General features: G+C 32.4%; 1 protein-coding gene across 1 annotated transcript in view; it reads right to left on the minus strand.

Annotated features, from left to right (window-relative positions):
- The window catches only part of LOC106463261 (X-ray repair cross-complementing protein 5-like), a 59,037-nt gene that overhangs the window by 22,527 nt on the left and 33,925 nt on the right, over positions 1-2,585 (minus strand). Inside the window, exon 10 of the mRNA XM_013923273.2 lies at positions 1,512-1,626. Within this exon, the coding sequence (XP_013778727.1) occupies positions 1,512-1,626 (115 nt within the window). The remainder of the gene's footprint in view (positions 1-1,511; positions 1,627-2,585) is intronic.

A 2,585-nucleotide genomic window follows, 5' to 3' on the forward strand; every position in this document is an offset into this window, starting at 1 on the left:
TCCCATATTCCTTAGATATTTACGTATTGTTTCATGAAAGACATGCAATTTCAGGGCGATTTCAGAGGTTGTGGCCTTGGGTTAGACTCAACATGCATCTTCAGAGCATCAATATCAATTCCAACATGTCGGCCCCTGCCATCACAGTTTTTAAAGCTAAAGTCACCTGAACGAAATTTTATGAACCATCATTGACACTTACGAACATTCAAAACATTTCCATAAACTTCTTTAATATTCTTTGTGGTTACAGAGGCATTGTTTCTCTTCTTGTATTCAAGCAGCATTACATGCCGAATGTGTGTCTCATCGTGTATCATCACCATAAGGGATTAGAGTATACTAAACTTTACACATTATATAGGCTACACTAATGTGACGTTTAGGCGGTTCGTTTTAACTATTATATGCGACGTACGTTTTTTTTTGGGGGGGGGAATGAAAGTGTTCCAAAATGTGACAATAATTTCTTGATGACCTAATATATTCAAAACAAGTCAAACATATATACAAAAATTCCAAATGGAGATCACAGTTGTATCTTAAACACTATACAGTTCTCTTCTTCTTGTCAAAAGTCCACTTAGGCCAATTAAATTGCTTTAGAATTCTGTTGACAAGCTGAACGATATTTCTTTATTTCTTATTGCTATAGTATCCATGTATAGTTCGCTTACATTGTTGTTGCGTTACTACAGTTGTTTTCATCAAAGTCCACACAGACAGGTTCAATTACTTTAGAATACCCTTTGACAAGACAAATTATTCTCCTTATCTCTTTCAAACTATTAATCTCACTCTAACGTATCAACCGTTTTCTAACTTTTCTCTTCCCGAACTTCTCTATCCTGTGACTTTACTTTTTTACTCTCACCTTCCTCTCATCTGGTCACTGTTATTTATACATCTATCACTTAAGCCTTCTAGAAATCTCCATAGCCTTGAAATCAATGGATTGCAAACACAATGTTTGATAACTTTGACATCAATGAATTACAAACACTAAATAAATTAATAATAATACTACCTACACTAAACAATATTCTTAAGTAAAGAATAGCCTTAAATTTTATTTTGGAACACCTTAAAAGCCTCGAGCTTACACAGTGGTTCCCAAACACCTGCATATTATTTCTCATCATGTACATATTCAATCTTCTGCTTCACCACAATCTACGAAATCATTTTATACGTCTAGTCAAAAACAGTAAGACAAAATGTACCAAACAGTCATAAACATCACAGTCCACTTACAATTGAGCACTGTTCATAAACAGGAAAAAGATACTGGAAAACAAACTAACCAGTTTAAAATCTCAGAAAGGAAGTTCACTACCATTGTTTTCCTCAAATTACAAGTCTTATTGTTAACAATAATAATAATACTCCATGTAAATTTATGACATATTACTCAGTAGTCTAATTTTATTCACTACAAAAATAGTTTGAAGTGTTAAAAAGACCAACCAATATATATGAAAACGTTTTTATCTACTGACATTCATATTTACCTGGATCATCAAAATGTTTAATCTGATTGACTTCATCTATCTCCATAAAAATTTTTCTCCCACCATATTCTTGGTACTTTTTCATATCAGATGGCATTAGTATTTCCCCATTATCCTACAAAATACAAAAAATATGAATTTTTTAAAATGTGACCTTTTGCTCTTAAATTAATACTTAGTTAAAATGTGCATCTAGCACAAAAATTATGTATTTCTGCTTTCTGTAAGGGAACAAAAATGAAAAACGCGTTTGTTGAATTATCCGCAAAGCTTCTCAAGGGCTATTCTGCACTAGCTTACTCTAATTTTGAAGTGATAGAGAGAAGGTAACTATTGGCATTATAGCTCCTTCGTGTCTGAAAGGGAAAGAATGTTATGCCACTAAATATTTTAACCCACCATCCACAGATTGTGAGTCCGGTTCCCTAACCAACATGCCATGCCAGCTCAGTAGTATTAGTATGACATGAATGTTTAAGTTTTTGCATTTGAGTATTTATAATTATTTATCTCTTAACTTTTTCTTTAAGCCTAACACAAACACTTGAACTTCAAGTTCATGATTGAACTGTTAGGACAAAAATAATGACACTGGAAGGAAGAATTTCAGTATTATACTGATAATCTGTAAATCATGGAAATAAAAAAAAAAACTTCAAATTATTAAGGCCTTATAAAACAAAACTAATTTCTACAGTCTTGAACAATGATAAAAATATTAGTTTCATTTGAACAGACTTTTAAGCGAAGGTTTAGTCCCAGATTTCATTTTAGAATATCTTAAAACCCTCTAGCTTCCAGGGGCCAAGCAATCCCCAGACACCATACATTTTTTCCCCATCATAACTGCAACTAATTTTCTACTTCATCATCAATATATGAAGTCACCTTATGATCATATATGGTGAAGACAAAATGCACCATCAAGTCATAGACAATCCACTTTGCTGGATTACTTACTTTTCATGATAGATAGGCAAGATGTGAAAAGAAAGAAAAAAGGCATGAGATAAACATTGCTTCACAAACCTTAAGACTTAATAAAAAAATTAGATATTTTGCATATGAAAGCAT

Source organism: Limulus polyphemus, unplaced genomic scaffold, assembly GCF_000517525.1.
Source record: "Limulus polyphemus unplaced genomic scaffold, Limulus_polyphemus-2.1.2 Scaffold1362, whole genome shotgun sequence".
NCBI lineage: Eukaryota > Metazoa > Arthropoda > Merostomata > Xiphosura > Limulidae > Limulus > Limulus polyphemus.